This window comes from Megalobrama amblycephala, linkage group LG2 (assembly GCF_018812025.1).
Source record: "Megalobrama amblycephala isolate DHTTF-2021 linkage group LG2, ASM1881202v1, whole genome shotgun sequence".
Lineage (NCBI taxonomy): Eukaryota > Metazoa > Chordata > Actinopteri > Cypriniformes > Xenocyprididae > Megalobrama > Megalobrama amblycephala.
The window spans coordinates 31,472,002-31,486,182 of record NC_063045.1 but is presented as its reverse complement, the minus strand read 5'-3'; the positions used below and the strand labels follow the sequence as shown (position 1 = coordinate 31,486,182).

Here is a 14,181-nt window from a genome sequence, read left to right as displayed (position 1 = left end):
AATAAATCTGCAAAAATGTCAACAATTCTGTGTTTTTCTGTCAATATGGGGTACTGTGTGTACATTGAGGAAAAAAATTAACTTATTTTATATATTTTATAATGTCTAAACAAATCTAAATGAAAAACCTGTGGAAAGATGTATGCCAATGTGTAAATGGTAAATGATCCATTGAGTAGCCATCTGGTGGCTAACAAGTTTCTTATTTTAAATTTAAAAGTGTTCGTTTTCCAGTAGATGGCAGCAGTCTTTTACTAAACCATGGCACATTTTTCATGCTATCACCATGAATGAAATTGAGATTTTGTTGTTCTTTAAATTGAATTTTACATAAAATGTTACTGTTACAAATTGAGGCAAATAAAAAATAAAAAACATAAATCCCCTAAAACTGCACAACTGTACAAAACATTAATGAAGAAAGTCGTATTAAAAAAATTACATTTTGTTACATATTTTAACTGTCTGGGGCGACCATGAACGTTCCAAGTGTACACCCCAAACTAACAGCGCAAAAGGACTGGATTTCGCTTTTCAGAGCACCGCCTTTAGGGCCCTATAAAATCAGCTTGATTTTTTTTTATTTTTATTTTATTTATTTATTTATTTTTTTTTCCAAAATTCTTGCCGCTGTCAGTGTGAAGGCCCAAATCACTCCCTGAGCCCTTATAATGCTGCGTAGACTTTTGGGTAATAGTCCACTGTGCATACCAGCGTGGCCTCACGAACACCACCTCAATCATAATTGACTAAATCGAGCCACAGAATCATCACGAAAGCTGCTCAAGATCTGGATGGCAAACTGCATGGCCCTCTTGGTTATCCTGTCAACTCATGCATATGAAAGTGTGATGTCATCACTGGGTTTTAATGGATCTGTTTATGATGAGGATAGAACTTTTGAGGTTTCCTCAGCAGGTGACCTGCCTCACGCTCATGTAATAAACTGCAGCAGAACAAATGTCTCTTTGTTTGACTGACGCACATGTTTCCCATTGCAGCAGTAGCAGACTTTAACCCTCTCATGTTTTTTCTAAACATTATCCAGATGAGGATGATGATGGCAAAGCTCACACTCAGCCACTGTTGAAGAAAGGCAGGATGTTTCTCATTCTCATTCTTTGCTCGTTCTGTCTCAGACTTGCATGCACATTTTCTTTGCAACATTTTAGGACATGCTGCTTTGAGTGTTTTCTGGTGGTGTGGCCTCTGACCTTCACATCTAGATGTGTTAGTGTTTCAGCTCCAATGATGTCACTTCCTGTCTGTGTTCTAATACTTGGTGTCTTCCTGCAGGGTTGCTTCTCTCTCCCACTGAAGAGTTTGCTTCAGTCTCTTTCCCTTCTTCTGTCTGCTTATGAATTAATCTGATCATTTCATTTAATGTATTATTTTTGTCTGTCTTGTTCTGGAGTCTGAGCATGTGTTTGTGCCTTCCAGATAAAAAGAGCCCAACGCTTCCTCTGAATGTGGCTGATCAGCGGCTGTTGGATGCCAGTCAGCAGTTCCAGCAGAAACAGGGGAAAGGCACGGTCGATGTGTGGTGGCTCTTTGATGATGGGGGTGAGTTTAAAAACATTTGCAAACTTACAATTTTGATGAATCATGAAATCTGACATTTGGCCACAATATGGTTTGATTTATATTGGAACGATTCATTGTATTTTTCAAAATATGTTGGAAAAACAAATAGAACAAGGAGACAATATACAACATTGAGAAAATATCATTATGCTGTGTGTAGTCTGTGCTGTCACAGTATACCTACTATGGCTACTTGCATACCAAAGTTGCCTCTTTTTGGAAGTGAAAGTGAATGTTATTGCTGAGTAAACTTAACCTGGGAAAGTTGCTTATCTTTCTTTCTGGAATATCTCCAGGGGCCTGTACCATGATGGTAGTTGAACAAACTCAGGGTTATAGGATTAGTTTCGAGTTGACAAAACCAAACCACTCCAATCCGGCTTTGTTGGTACCATGATGCTGATCATCAACTTTCTCTGTCAACTCAGGCTTTGATCCTGAGTTTGTGGAGCGCGTGCACATGAATCCGTGACATCAGTGGTGAACAGCCAATCACATGCCTTACAACAGAGAAACTGTGATTCACTTCTCGTGAGAGAGCCAGCGTGATTCAAAACTCTTTTGCTGAAGATTAAGAGATTGAAGAAAATGAAATGAAAAGTATTTAAATGCATTAATACTGAAAAAAAAAAAAATCTTGCTCTATCAGTGCAAGTGAAACTTGTGAAGTTAATTTATTTAGTCGATAATAGAGATAGAGAGACATGTAAGGTCACATGTAGTTATATTTAAAGTTTATTTTCAGCTTATTTATATTCCATATGATCTGTATATTAATATTCATTGAGATTAAATAATTAATAATTGTTAAAGTAAAATCACTTGTGTAATGGAATGATTTTATGATTTATATAATAATTCAAAGTAATTGTCATTAAAACCAGACAATTTCATCATTAAATATTTGTTTTTACTACATAATGACCTTTAATTTGGAGGAAGAGAAACTGAGGGAGTGACTTTATTGTGTTGGATGTGTCAGTGTCTCAGCTTACATCTGATTGACCCAAATTCGGTTTGAGATCTCTAATCCAGAACATAACCTGCCCTGGAGCAGTTTAGCCGTGGAGTGTGAGTTACTATGGTGATGAACACCGCTAAAAGTCAAGTTACTTTCATGGTACCTAAAACCCAGGATTGGTGCAAACTAATCTGAAATTTACCTAGCTAGCCAGCTAATCCGGCTTCATGGTACAGGCCCCAGGGCTGCCAGTAGGAACAAGCGAGATTAAGAGAGACAAAAATAATATGTCAGATCTTCACTTGTCCTGCCAAACTTTTTACTGGCTTGACCAAAAAAAGAAAAAGAAAAATAGTTATTGTTTTTGATTTGACCCATGCAATTGACCCTTCGCAAAGACCCACCCCCCTTAGTTACTGTTGCTTTGTCCGACAAGCCGTGGTGCTGTCATGCCACACACAGTGAAAAATACATCGCAGAGCAAAGAGGATACTGACAACAGGTCGACAGACAAGACAGAGCAGGTTACTTGTGATATTAAACAAAGTCCCAGCTTTCAAACTGTGTAGTTATTAAAAAAATTCAAACAATAAAAAACGTTTTGTGACTCTTTAATGTGTCGTGACCATGGTCATGACAGATTGCTGTAATGCCTCAGCTCAAGAGGCTCGATCATCTCTTCCTACTTAGTCCATTTATAGCTTCAAATAAACATGAATGAACATGAGAATGAATGTTGTTTCAAACGTGGAAAGACGTCAATATACACAATTTTTCAAGTTTAACTCCACCGAGGTTAATCTTCGAACTACTTGCTGTTTTGTCGGACAAAACAGCGGATGTGGCGTTCTGATTGGTTAGATCGCTTGTCAATCAAACTCCCGGCGAAGGGTCAATTGCTGTTTCCATGACATTAGGAACAGACTGCAATTACAGACTTGTAATTAAAAGCTGCCGCCATGTTAAAATGATAAAATCATTTTGGTAATGAGTAGAGCAAAGAGTAATTTAGTAATTTAAAGCAGTACTATTCACAACAAGGTACGAGAAACCTAAAAACGATGTGACCAAATATGACCAAAATTCATATGAGAATATGAGACATTCGTAATTTAATTTCATGATAATGATATTACGTTTTTATGTGTGTTTTACAGTTTATACATGTAAAAAGTCTCAGTACTCAGCCGGTGTGTTACAGGCAGTTCTGTGTGCGCACTTTGGATGTGCACAAAAAAAAAAAAAAAAAAAAAAACCTGTCAGACAGCATATGAGAACCAAATTGAATTCTCCTTTGCTTGAGCAGTTGAGAATCACTTGATCATTCAAACTGACAAGACTTTGTGAAATAACCTTTGTGTGACAGTACCAGACCAGTGACATTCTGGCAACTCTGCTGAGTGTCTTTGACATTGGCCCTGTGCCAACGAGCAATGCTTAGTATTGAGTCCTGTTTGTATCTTGGTGATAAAAATGGATGTTTATGGATGTACTTTAATGCTAATTCATTAAAAATATATATTAGTAAATTGTATTATTCATATTAAAGTACGTGAGGTGACGCTCACTCATGCTTGGAGCCAGTGGCTGTTCTGTACACAAGCATCGCTATCTTGAACTTGATGTGAGGAGCCTCTGGCAGCCAGTGAAGCAGTAATGGCCGGCATGGCTTGTGATCTTTTGGGCTCATTGAAGACCAAATGTGCAGCTGTGGTTTGATGCCACATACAGGAAGTGTTGGCTAAAAGAGCTTTGCAGCAGTAGTCCAGTCTAGAAATGACAAGAGCCTGGATGAGTTGTTGCATGCTCAGATGGGAAGGGCCAGACAGGGCTTCCTGTTTTACAAGGCAAATCTGTATGAATCATACTGTATTGTCGCATCTTGTCTTCCTTTCCTATTTAACCATTTAGAGCCACTTTATTACTGTAAAGGCAATGTCATGTCTTGTTGATTTTCACACGCAGTCATTGCACAAGCACATACTTGTCATGACAGCAGTAAAGTGGCTTTGCAGCATTTCATTCACACACAAACACTGACAGGTTTGACATGAGCTCAGATTTGTAAGGCAGCAGTACAAGCCTTTCCTTGAGGAACTGCACATCTAAAGCAAAAGAGAAACGTCCCTTTTTTAGGTTACTGTTTTAAAGATAATTTTGTAAAATCAAAATTTTCAATGAACCACAAACAATTATTGCACATGTACCTGTGGAGACACTAACACCTTAAGACACGAACAGTTTACAGGCGGTAGACAATTAAAGTCACAGTAACTTTGGACAGAAGAAAAAGATATCCAGTGTCCCTGATCACCTGTGTGAACATGCTACAGTCTTGCTGCAGGAGGCATGAGGACTGCAGTTGGTGAACAGAGCAATAAACTGCAATGCAAGTAATTTAAGACAGTGCCACAGGGAGACCGTAAAGACAGCTGGTCGTCCTTGAAGTGCCAAACTACATGTAAACGTGCCCCCCCCATACACGTTTAAGATCTTGCAAGTGTCTTGGAGTAAGAGTGCAGGAACATCGCAACGAAAACTAGCAGATCTGCTGCAGTCCAAGAGGACAAGATTCACTGTAGGACTTAAAGGGTTAGTTCACCCAAAAATGAAAATTGTGATTTATTACTCACCCTTGTGTCATTCCACACCCGTAAGACCGAGGTGAAATCCGAGAGGTATATGACTCTTCCATAGATGGCAATATAACCACCATTAAAAAAAAACCCCTAAAATCATTGTGGTTCACGTGAGCAAGCACGACGCATGCGTGTGATGCTGATACAGGAGCTGGCCAATACTGAGCCAGCATGAGGGTGAATAATAAAGACAATTTTAATTTTTGGGTGAACTAACCCTTTAAAGCAGCTTCTGCCACACCAGATACTGATCGCTACTTTTCATATTGACCCCTTGATCAGGGTCTCATTATTCCATTTCTGTTCATCAAATGTCTGTGAAATTTGTTCAGTTTATGTCTGTTGTTGAGTCTTTTTATGTTCATACACATTAACACATTTGCTGGAAATAAGTATAATTTATACTAAAGCAACTGCAATACATCCTCTTCTGCCAGAACAAGTTTACTCTAGTGTGCAATCTCATGTAATTCGTCTGTTTCAGGTCTGACTCTGCTGATCCCCTATCTGATCGCCAACAAGAAAAAATGGAAGGACTGTAAGATCCGCGTGTTCATCGGTGGAAAGATCAACAGGATCGACCATGACCGCAGAGCGTGCGTACTTGAAGCTTCAATAATGCATATAAAATAATGCTGTAAAGACACTTAAAATAAAGACACTTCATTTATATATCAGAATCACAAATGAATATAATGTGCTTTCCTTTTTTGTATTTTCTTTTTTATAGCAGAACAGTCCACATGCATGACACAAATTAACTATAAGAATATGCTTTTCTAAAAATATTTAGACAACCCCCCCCCCCCCCCCATTTCACAGATGTCAGGTCTAGTCCTGTAGAGTTGAGATCACACGGACTAGTGAAAGCAGGACCATGAATCATATTAGTACACCATGTTTCTTTTTGCATAAAGCACATGCTCCGTGGCACACGCTTTGTTTCTTTGAATGCACATGGAGGGTGTGTGTGTGTGTGTGTGTGTGTGTGTGTGTGTGTGTGTGTGTGTGAGAGACAAATGTTTCCCATTGTCCTCTGCAGCTGCTGCCAGTGCCTTTGTTAGCTATAATTAGACGTGTTCCAGCGGCAAGGTCTTCATAGAAACCGTGAGCGGTCTTTCACTGACATGTTCATCTGCACATGTGTAGATTAATTTTCATGGATTTGTTGAATCTGCAAGAACTGTCCTGACACACTGCATCACAAGTAAAAGTACAGTCAGAAAATGTTATAAAACTCATTCTCTCTACCTTCGCATGTAACCTTTCAGGAGTGTTTGAAGAACTATCTGAGCTGCAAGGAAGCAGTGGCAATATTGTGTGCATTATTTATTTTTGCCTGATAAATATGTGATGAGACTTTGTTGTTCTTTCCTTAGCATGGCCACATTGCTCAGCAAGTTCAGGATCGATTTCTCTGACATCACTGTCTTGGGCGACATCAACACAAAGCCCAAGTCAGAGGGGTATGAACTATATAACACTTATCATAAAACATCTCATTTCATAAGCTCTGCTGTATTATTCCTCGACTGCTTCACCGTTAATTGCTTTTTGTTTTTGTGAAATGTGTAATTGCAACTGCATTTGAGGGCTGGTTTTGTATTTGGGGTGTTGATATTTTAATAGCTAAAAGCAAGGGAAAATCCATTCAGCAGTGCATTGATTTTATTTTAGTTTTTTTAATGATTCTGAATTGATCCATGAAAAATCTGAATATACTGTTTAATTTCTAATTAATTTAACTGTAGTTGGTGGAAACAAAATGCCATGTTCTGCCAATTATTATTACAACAACAACAACAACAACAACAACAACAAAACAACAACCCTTGAGCAAGTATCAAAACTTCCATAAACTTCAGAAAAGGCGTATGAACTATGATGCATGAATGTCTATTACTACGCACTGCATCAGTTTGTTTGTTTGTTACTGTTTGTTGAGTCAGGCTCATCTGTCACAGATCATAGTTTAAAAAAAAAAAAACTGATTTTATAATTGTTGAAATCATTTACTGCATTTTGTTTGACATAAGAGTAATCAGAAAAAATCAGATTCATGGATCCGTTTTAAAATTGGTTTGTGATTCCCTATACAAATTGGCACATTTCTGAGACCTAAAGTTCCACTTCAGCTTTCACAATGCCAACCTTGTGTGTTTGTCGTTCAGTTTGACAGAGTTTGCTCAAATGATTGAGCCTTATAAACTGAGAGAAGATGACATGGAGCAGGAAGCTGCTGAGAAGCTAAAGAGCGACGAACCCTGGAGAATCACAGACAATGAGCTGGAGCTCTACAAAGCCAAGGTTTCAACACACACCTGCTGTCATAAAGCACATTTAATGACAACAAATTAGATAATTGATCAAAGCAGAGATAGTGAAAAATGTAGTGACACCCAAAGCACAGCATGTGACAACACGGCATATAAATTTGTTTGTAAGCAGCGGTTACAGTAAGTCACAATTATTTCTGTAGCTCATTTAAAAACAACAGCAATTTAATAAACAAAAAAACAACACTGCTACACTCACATAGGCTGGAAAGAATCAGATTTAAAAAATTACATTTTGGAAGAGGACCTGAAGTGGAGCGGTAGATTATTCCTAAAGTCCTGTTCACACAAAGACGATATCAATTAAGTTTTAATAATCATCCTAATTCTATAGAACAGGGAATAGGGAAGGACGTTTTCACCCACTGGTACAGACTCTAATATAGTTATCATTCTTGGTGTGAATGGAACTAGATCACCAAAAAATGAAAATTCATTTATTTACACACCTTCATGTCATTCTAAACTCTCAGACTTTGGTTAAGTTTCAAAACATTGTTAATGAAACCTGAGGTTTCCGTCCCTCTATTGAAAGTCCTGGTAACCAAAGCTTAAAAGATCCAAAATGGTTATAAAAGTGTCATAAAATGAATCCATATGAATCAAGCTGTATAATCTAAGTCTTGTGAAGTGATATGATCACTTTATGTGATAAACAGATTTAATTTAGTCTTTTATACACATACCTAGAGTGAATCATGTGGTATGGCTGCTGTATCTTTGTCTCAAATGTAGTTTTTTCTTGCTAAATTGAGTCATAGTGGGCCTCATTTATAAAGTGTGCGTGCGTACGCACAGATTTGATCTTAGAGTGTGTGTACGGTTAAATCCACGTCAACGCTCACATTTATAAAAACAGACCCTGACATGGCGCTAAGCACTTTTCCACGTCAAAGACCGAGCAGATGTGCATTTCCTTGTCAGATGACTGCAGGTTTTTGGATATCTAAGATATTCTTGCAACTCGCCATTCTAAATTGAAGGATTTGGACGATGACTGGTGATATTTTATCTGTATATGACATTAATTAGGTGTCGTTTACAACGTGGAGAACTGAAACCATTCAGCTGCGCTCAAGTTCAAGATCATTTGCGATTTATAGATTTCACACGTACGCTCGTTTTCTATGAATCACACGTATGCACATCTGAGAAATGATTGTAAGATCAAATTTAGGATGGTTTCTGTGCAACATTTTATAAATGAGGCCCAGTGCATCTACACATCATTTATTCTATTTAAGTTTACTTTCAAATTCTTATTTGAAGTGTTTTTCTTAGATACTGTAACTTCAGTCTTCCTGCTGATTGTTTTGTTTTTCCTCAGAGTAACCGTCAGATCAGGCTGAACGAGCTGTTGAAGGAGCACTCAAGCACAGCCAACCTCATTGTCATGTAAGTTACAAATGAGAACGTTTCAATGATTTATAAATACGGTCACTTGCCGCCACCTACTGGCATAGTGATTTAACCTGCAATGAGGAAGAAAAAACACAAGACAAGCGGAGTGATACATTGAAAAGTCCCAGTGCTGTTGTACTGTTATATCAGCACTATGCACTCGACCAATCAGATTGAAGAGCCGTAACTAAACTACGTTTCCACTCTATCTGTGCTGAGTTTGAAGTTGCAGTGCCATTCACATAAATGTTTCAAAAACAGCTGTAAATACAAAAGGAGAAAATGAATGGTTATTCGAGAGACTCGTGCATCAGTGCCAGTTTCACCCATGGTCATGATCATGTTTTTTTGAAAGATTTCCTTTTCGTTATTAGGCAGCACTAATATTGTGTGTGTTTGTCCTGCAATAGGAGCATGCCTCTGGCCAGGAAAGGAGCCGTCTCCAGCGCTCTCTATATGGCCTGGCTGGACACATTATCCAAAGACCTGCCGCCCATCCTGTTAGTGCGTGGGAACCATCAGAGCGTCCTCACGTTCTACTCGTAAAAAGCTCACAGAAACGTCTGCCCACAAGAGCACACACGTAATGAGTACAGCACATCTGACTGATGATGATGATGATGATGATGACGATGATGATGACAGTGATGACGAATGATGCTGATAGACGCTTCTCAACAAAGCTGAAACAAACGATGTTCCAGAGCGGTTCTTCCTTCCACGCCGCAGAGGTCAACAGGAAAGATAAACGTTTACTGGTTTATATTGTCTTCAGCTCAAAGGTTTCTGAGCACACATTGTTACACTGATTGTTGTTATCATTGTTATTATTATTATGACTGTCACAACTTTTTGAGTTGTGGATTTTTTTTTTTTTTCTCTTTCTTACTTTTTAATTTGCTCTTTGATGAAGCAATAATCACCTCATTTCTTATTTTCTCACTTTGAAGAAAAACACGATTCTTTGCAACACTTTTATAGCCTTGTGAATGTGCCTTCCTGTGCAATCATATTAAATTCTTAAACTTTTCCCTGACTGCTGATTTATAACAGATTTAGACTGCTTGTTTTTCTTGGGTTTTATATGTAAATCTTCCTTGATTTGATTACGTTATAATGCAAGTGGACTGAGGACTTCACTGCGCAGCATTTGAAAATACTTTTTCGCTTTTTTGTAGTCAGGTTTTAGTCTTCTGTTTCTTTTTCTTCAAAGTTTTCGTCTTCCTTTAAGCATTGAATGAGTTGTGGAGTTTTTGCTCAGCACCCCTCCATGTTCTTGTTACAATGATAGACCTGAACTACGGGGTGATTACAATCATCTTTCAAGTAGTCTAATGTAAAAAGTCAGAACTTTAACAAAACTATATTAGTTTTCCCTTGTGTACAGTTGAACAGTTTTTGGTTTGACAAAGAGAGAGACTAATGGATGAGTGCTGTATGAAGGAAGAAAAAAAAAAAGGCGTCAGATACTTTCAAACAAACAATGAACCAAATAAGAGCAAAGCCCTGGAATCACAGATTCTGCTACAGAGAAGACCTTTGCCTTAACAGATGAAGTGATGATTGTTGTTTTTACTTGTTGTCTTCAAGCCATACTGGCTAGTTATAGATGATAGATAGACAAATGCCTGAATGAGAATGTAATCAGAAAGCTCTCCCATCTTTACACTTTCCTAGTTTTATAAAGCAGTCTGGAATTTTTCCCTGATAAAAACCTGCTCATTTGACCGAACGGTTTTCGCTTTCAAACACGACCGTCCCTCTCACATGTCAAGGTTGGACTGTTACTGTAACCAACTGAAGCTGGGTCTTCCCTTCCTTTCCTTTCAATCTGCTTTCATTGGTCAGTGCGTTTCTGCGGTTAAAGGCCTTAATCGGAGATCCCAAGATAGAAGTTGTAAGAATGTTTTCTGCGTTGAATGAAACTGATTTACTCCTCTATGCAGATGGACTGCGTGCGACTCATTGAAATAGTGTAATCTAAACTCAGGATTGAGTGCCGGGTTCATCTTTAATGTTGGAGACGTCTGACGTCGAGAAGACTGATGTGGATTTCAGTCTGTCCTGTTCCTGAATGTTATTTGTTTGTCCGGTTGGGTCTTGTGATTGAATGCTGGGATGTGACCAGATAATTGTTGTATGGCTCATCATGCCTTAGTTTAAAGGAGTAAATAACTAAAGTGGTGGTCAGTTAGTGAAATGGGTACCCGTTTGCATGACCATCACATTAGCTGCAGTCCAGCTGAATATGAAGCGTTCAGGTCTTGAATTGAATTTGGTTCCTAACACTATTCTGGGTTTTCTAATCATTTGCAGGCGCCGTGTGTTGTGCTATTGCAGGTTCTGTGTGTGTTATATTCATGCAATTCACAGCCCTGCCATTTACCTGAGAAATATTCCATGTGACAAAGTTAGAATAAATATATTCGTATTTATAGTTCTCAATATAAACTAGTATTTAAAAGTACTTAAATGTGTGTGCACCGCATGTTTTAATTTGAAGTGGGTGAATTTAGTGAAGCTGACGGTACAGTCTTACCTGTTGAAAATCTGTTGCGTGTTTGTTTGGGTGAACGAGTGCTGTACAGCCACACCAACGTACAATGACAAAATCACCAATTCAACTATTACCTGTTATCTTGAATGATTAAGACACTTGCATATTATATTTAGATATAAAAAAGAAAGCGGGAAAGTGTGTCACAATCATATAATGTGTGTTTCTCACTGATGTAGAAATGCATCTTGTTGCAGCTGTAGATTACCATAACATGAGGTGCTTTAAAAGTGCCTCTCAAAGGTTCCACTGGTGTTTTCTGTAGATGAAGACTTTTTTTGTGCCCTTGGCATTTCACGTCCTGCAGAATGTGTTGCCAAAGTCTGTTTTCTCATTAGCTTATTGTGTGGAAATGAGTTCACATCAAGGTCAACGAGTTCCAGCTCTAGTTCACACTATACTTCCTTATTAACTTGTAAATATCTTTTAGCCTAACCAGATTAATCAAAGAGTGGAATAATAGCAAATTAATATGGTGAAAAATATTTATTTTGTTTTTTTTCTTTATTTTGTTACAGTAGTTTTAAGATTTTTCTTTTTTGGGTTTAGTCTGCAAATTCTCATCTTTGGTCTCTTTTTCAATGTTTGGTCACATTTATATCTTTTATATGCCTTTTAAAGAAATGCTCTGTTGACCAGTGGTTTGAGTTTCCTGCTAAACCATGAGGGTGGATCTGATTGTGTTGGAACAGTAATGTTTTGATATACTGTACTGTTATTTGTCACATGCTTTTTTCTAACATTTTAACGGTTAAGGGTATCAATGCTTTGTACATCTTTATTGCAATATATAAAAATAAAGTGAAATGATAATCAGTTGTTGCATTCTATTTCTGTTGGTGCATCTGTTGACAATCCTTTTTCCACTGTGTGCTTGAGCACCAGATCCTGGACCTAAATTAACATTTTCAACCTCAGGTACTCCATAGAGACAAAAAAAAATAAATAAATAAAATAATCTCATGGCACTCTATCTCTGCAGTTAAACTGATAATCTTAAATGCTGTCTTTTATATGCATCATTTAAAAAAGACCGAGTCAGTCAAAAGGGGTCTGATGCATCTTGACTGGTTGTTTAATGCATGTATCAAACTGGTGCTATGTTAAGAGTTAATGAGGCAAGACAATCTATGCCCAGTAGAATTTACAGTGTAATCTGCTTTATGCTATTTATAGTAGACAGTTATTTGTAGTTAAACAAAACATGTTACAATGATCTCCAGTCAACCATATTAGACTCAATCACTACAATTGAGAAGAATGAACTATTTTGAGAGAGAGATCATCAGCAGAGTTCGTTCAAAATGTGAGATATATATATATATATATATATATATATATATATATATATATATAGATAAATAAATATAAAATCCACATAATAGCCTTTAACTGCTATGCAAATTCCATACATATAGTGGGATTTTCTGCATCTACTGTATAAAAATAGAAAATATGTCCCCACATAGGCCCCCTGAAGTTGCATAAGACTGTGTGCTTGTATACATGCTTTATAAAGACAGCTGTGTACAATATCATGGGCATTATGTAAACATTTTATGTGAACACCTCAGGTTAGAAATTCAAAAGGCTTAAAAACAATGTTTTATTCAATTCAAAAAATGACAAATGTTTTCTGTGAGGCTTAGCAGACATTTTTATATGAAGCTAATCATATTGTCTGTGTTTTGATCAGTGGTCACATATTCAGACAATCACAATACTACTTTAAGCATCTTAGAGAGCAATTAGCTTATGGTCAGACATGTTCAGACACTCTACTGAACTGTAATGTGGAGTGTCATGTGCAGGTCTGAAGCAGGTCGCTCATCTCTGTCTGTGTCAAAGAGAGCAGAGCTTCTGATCTGCAGTATGTAGTGTCTCATTGAGGACGTCCTGTGTGTGCTGTGCAGGTAACTGACACCTGCACGCTGTCTGATTTGGAAGAATCCATCATGGTTGCCAGCTGTGATGGTGTACATGACATTCTGGATGAGGGGTCTGACAGCAGGCAGCAGCTCCAGTATGGCTGCTTTGGGTTTGAGTTGTGAGCGATTGAGAAATAACTTCAGTGGCTGATCCACATCCACACTGGCCAGACTAACTGCATCCTGTATGAACAAAAGAATATTATATTACAGTTATCAGGTTCAGTGAACGGACATCCACAACATTAATTTAGAAGAGAAATGAAACTACCAGTTCTACACATTTTTAATGAAATGCTCTTATTTTTTCTCATGTCTTTTACCAGTGTGAAGTTTGAAGTATGTCTTCTGACACTTTTCTTCTGGTGTCCATTTGTTTTGCAGCCGTAGCAGGTTTTATGAGAAAGAGCGTTTTCTTCTGATCCAAGCCCATCACCCCCAAAACCAGCAGCAGATACACAATGCCTGCAGGAACAGTCACTCATTCAATATCACTAATGGAAATATAAGACACAAAAAAATGGTGGCTAAATGTATTTCTACCCATGTCATTTACACATTTACAGTTATGTATTTAGCAGACACTTTTATCCAAAGCAACTTAAAAATAAAAAAAGAGGAACAATAGCAATTTGTCAAAGAGCCAACAATATTCATAATATACAATGCCTGGTTTGGCAACTACAACGAGGAAGACTGTTTTCCCACTGTCTGAGTGGGTTGCATGGTGAGAAACTAAAGGATCAAGAACTATTTAAATGTTTTTCATGACAAT

The 14,181-nt window shown here is 37.7% G+C and overlaps 2 protein-coding genes across 9 annotated transcripts in view; one reads left to right on the top strand and one right to left on the bottom strand.

Annotated features, from left to right (window-relative positions):
- Window positions 1-12,294, top strand: part of slc12a2 (solute carrier family 12 member 2) — a 72,647-nt gene extending 60,353 nt beyond the window's left edge. The window contains exons 21-27 of one of the 2 annotated variants that reach the window (XM_048170347.1): window positions 1,049-1,096; window positions 1,441-1,563; window positions 5,669-5,780; window positions 6,564-6,650; window positions 7,356-7,491; window positions 8,848-8,915; window positions 9,332-12,294. In XM_048170347.1, the coding sequence (XP_048026304.1) occupies window positions 1,049-1,096; window positions 1,441-1,563; window positions 5,669-5,780; window positions 6,564-6,650; window positions 7,356-7,491; window positions 8,848-8,915; window positions 9,332-9,467 (710 nt within the window). In that variant the 3' untranslated portion in view covers window positions 9,468-12,294. The remainder of the gene's footprint in view (window positions 1-1,048; window positions 1,097-1,440; window positions 1,564-5,668; window positions 5,781-6,563; window positions 6,651-7,355; window positions 7,492-8,847; window positions 8,916-9,331) is intronic. The other variant, XM_048170355.1, reaches the window with a different exon arrangement.
- A 776-nt stretch (window positions 12,295-13,070) lies between these two features.
- Window positions 13,071-14,181, bottom strand: part of LOC125255244 (fibrillin-2) — a 144,220-nt gene continuing 143,109 nt past the window's right edge. For 6 of the 7 annotated variants that reach the window (XM_048170296.1, XM_048170321.1, XM_048170310.1 and 3 more), the window contains 2 exons: window positions 13,730-13,871; window positions 13,071-13,589 (listed from right to left, as the gene is read on the bottom strand). In XM_048170296.1, the coding sequence (XP_048026253.1) occupies window positions 13,257-13,589; window positions 13,730-13,871 (475 nt within the window). In that variant the 3' untranslated portion in view covers window positions 13,071-13,256. The remainder of the gene's footprint in view (window positions 13,590-13,729; window positions 13,872-14,181) is intronic. The other variant, XM_048170325.1, reaches the window with a different exon arrangement.